The sequence below is a fragment of the Parasteatoda tepidariorum genome, chromosome 9 (assembly GCF_043381705.1).
Source record: "Parasteatoda tepidariorum isolate YZ-2023 chromosome 9, CAS_Ptep_4.0, whole genome shotgun sequence".
Classification (NCBI taxonomy): Eukaryota; Metazoa; Arthropoda; class Arachnida; order Araneae; family Theridiidae; genus Parasteatoda; species Parasteatoda tepidariorum.
Window position 1 is genome coordinate 19020279 of NC_092212.1, and position 3834 is coordinate 19024112.

The 3834-nt window shown below is 32.5% G+C and overlaps 1 protein-coding gene across 1 annotated transcript; it reads right to left on the reverse strand.

Moving 5' to 3' along the window:
* Positions 1 to 2879: 2879 nt before the first annotated feature.
* Positions 2880 to 3716, reverse strand: LOC139426532 (uncharacterized). The gene has a single exon (XM_071185763.1). The coding sequence runs from the start codon at positions 3714 to 3716 to the stop codon at positions 2880 to 2882; it is 837 nt and encodes a 278-aa protein (XP_071041864.1).
* Positions 3717 to 3834: the final 118 nt, after the last annotated feature.

A 3834-nucleotide genomic window follows, 5' to 3' on the forward strand; every position in this document is an offset into this window, starting at 1 on the left:
TTTCTAACTTGTGTTCTTCTACTATGTTTTTAATTTGACAAGGGATTATAAGCATAGACGTAGTGTGTGGGGAAGGGAACACTTTTCTTTAGATAACTTCATTTAATTTAAGTGGTATATATATGTTACCGTTAAAGAGTATAATTTAGTTATTTCATAGAATAACTAGGTATTTTATGAAATAACTACTCAGATGAATTAGTTAGAGCCCCTAGCGGGACTGATGCTAAGATAACCATCACACATGAGTATGAGTAAGAAATAACTAGACAAGTCAGTTAAAGTATATATATATATGTAAAGAATATATGAAGAACTTCATACTTTATCTAGTTATTTTATGAAATAACTAATGATAGACCGTCAAACTGAAAAATAAACAATTTCAAAATTAATTCATCATAAATATATAAAATGTTTTGAAAAATACATTTTATCCCTAGTTCAATTAATTGATTAATAATAAGGAAAAACAGGTGATATAATTTATTATTGCTCAGATTAATAACTACGTCTGAAAGTAACGGGATGAAGCTTACACACAAACGTGTCATTGCAAGGCAGCTAAAAGCTGTTCAAAACTGACTAAAGCAGCTGGAACCGATTTAAAGAACTTTTAACTGCCGTATTTCATACTTCAACGATCAATTAATCGTTAAAGTAATTTAGTAATTTAAATTAAGTAATTTTATGTACTTTAACTGACTTGTCCAGTTATTTCATGAAATACCTAATTATTCTATAAAATAACGAATTGCACACTTTAACGGTAACACATATATGAATATTGATATTTTTGTATGAAAGCGTATTTACGAATAAATGTATTAATAAAACTTTAAAACGACGGTTTTTTTTAAAAAAAAAAAGTGTGCCCTCTCACTTCACCCCTGTGCTTTGTAATGAGTTTATACAAAAGCATATGCATACCTGCTAACTTTTAAGCATTTTCAGTAAAATTTTATTTTTATATTTAAAGTGACAGTAAAATGCTTTCTATATATCCTTGCATTCATAAATTTAATGTGTAATAATTTTGAACACAACTATTTTTAAAAACATTAAGCATATATATTAATATGTGATACATTAATGATTGACAAATAAAAAGAGCCAGAGGAGCGTTTTTTGTGCTCAAAATCCTCCTGCATAAGAATTCAAAGCTTGATCTATCAAATAAAGGAACTATCTATATACATGCGATTCGACCAATTCTAACGTATGCTTGCCCGGCCTTCACTACTATAAGCAACAACCTAAAAAAGAAGCTATCTACAACTGAAGGTAAATTTTTACGCACAATGACTGGCGCCCCAAAGGGCGATTAGCAATAGATTACTCAGAACTGACTTAAACATTGATGATATCAATTGCTTTATAGCTAAATTGACCACAAAATTTTACAGCGACGCAAAAACATGCACCACATCAGATTTCAATAAATTGTTCGATATTGATATAATCCGTGATAATTCGAATTTCAGCCCAATTACCGCCTTTTTATGCTCAGACTGCATACTATCAAAATACTATTAACTTTATCATACAACTCTACTCAAGGGGATCTCCCCATTCCAAAGATGATTTTCCCTTCAAAACTAAAGATTTACTTCTTAAGGACTTGACTTGTTGTTACAACATACTACAACTTCAAAGATATATAGGACCTCCCAGAATACAACAAAACAGAATCGATGAATCGGTTAGTGGCGCTTCGCGCCAAACGCCGAGATAACCCCAATATCCAGCATCCAGCTTCATGATTGACAGTTCACTCAGATGAATTAGTTAAAGCCCCTCGCGGGGCTGATGATAAGATAACCACCGCATATGAGTATGAGTCATGGTTGTCAGTTTAAGCTTTTTCATAGCAACACGTTTATTTCTGCCAAAAATTTAATTCAATTTCTATTTCTCTACCACTGGTAAACATCACCCTCGAAAGGATTAAAAGTTGGCAGGTATGCACATGTACCAATAAATAAATTCTTCGGTAAACAGACATATTTTTCGTTTTTCTCTTTCTCTCTGAATTTCTAAAGGTCACTTACACACATTCTAATTGAATCCAGTATTAGGGTTTCGAGTTGGCTTAGAATAAAAGCATTGGTAGTAACGAAAACTATGTGTGAAGACCACTATAAGTTATTTTGCAAACAAAATACATAAAATTTAAAACTCAGATCTACCACATTTGTAACTAATAAACTTATATCTTACAAACAAAAATTCAGAAAAGAAATTCTTAAAAAATAAAATCAGATTCATGGAGATTATTATCTATAATAGAGATTATTATGGGGATTTTTTATCAATATATTATATGTAAATATATGGGAGCTCTGACTTACATATTCAATTTTTATAAATTTAAAATAGAGTGTTTGGGTGGAAAAATTTTCCCAGTGGTAGTAAGAGACTATTTGCAATGCAATTGAACATAAAATTAATTTATCATAATCGCTATGGCTTACACCAATGCCTCCTATAACTGAAAGCCTCCACACGGTTTTTTAAAGGTAGTCCGATCAGACCACTGCGAAGGATATCCACTTTGTGAACGAGTCACTTAATACAAAATCTAGTTAAAATAAGAAAGTGGCAGCAAATATATGACTAAAAATTTGTTTTATTTATGAATATTATTGGTTTGCCTTATTCACTTGTCAACCACTACAGATTCAATTCTCAAATATATANCATCTGAAATGTTCGCATGTCTTAATCTACCGCCCACCTTTAGTAATCCATCATGTAACACTGGATTGAGCGATAGAATTTTGCTTTTCGTTGAAAGCGGTTTCGACTTTTGCATAGTTTCTACCTCAGCACTGAAGACTTCCATTTGAGTCTCTTTAACACAAAACATCAAAGCATGTTTAAGTTCTGAAGCAGTGAGAAATGCTAGATTTCTTTCGTTCGGCGGTTTTTTTACAGTTTTCAATGAATCGAAAACAGTACGCAGTCACTCGTTTTAATTTCGATAGTGAGGAGAACTTTTGTAGGAGACCAAATGTTGGAGGTCCTTCCTTCGTTTGAGTCAATAGACTTGCTAACTTCTTCTCTTCACGTTTGATTTCTAACTGATTGTCTTCAGTACATGTGGGTTCATGAAAAATGTATTCGTATTTATCCAGAAATGGTGGTCCGTTCCACCAAAGGTTATGCGTTTTAAGTTCGCTTGTGCCAATGCCTCGAGAAGCGCAATCTGCTGGGTTATCTGAACTTTTCACATAATGCCAAGTTGCATTAGGTATGAATTCATGAATTTGCGCAACACGATTTGCTATAAATGTTTTCCATCTATTGGAAGGTGAATTTAGCCACGCGAGAACGATTGTCAAATCACACCAGCAGAGCGTTTTATTAACTGAAAGATTTGTACCCGAAATTAACACGGACATTAATTTTGCTAACAAATGAGCTCCACATAGTTCTAATCTAGGTAACGTTAACTTTTTTAATGGAGCTACCTTTGATTTTGACGTAATTAAATTTATCTGAATATCTCCATTGCTATTTATGGATCGCACATAGATAACAGCTGCGTACGCTTTTTCCGACGCATCTGAGAATCCATGTAACTCATATTTTACTGCGTTATTGATTAAAACATATCTAGGAATTTCTATTTCTTCTAACTTGTGCAAATTGCTTTTGAATTTTTCCCAAATGTTTTCTAGATGCGGTGGTAAGTGATCATCCCATTCTAACATTTCTTTCCATAATGTTTGGATTAAAATTTTACCAACTATCGTTACTGGTGAAATCCAACCCAACGGATCGAATAACTGGGATAACATGAATAAAACTGAACGTTTAGAATTATATGCA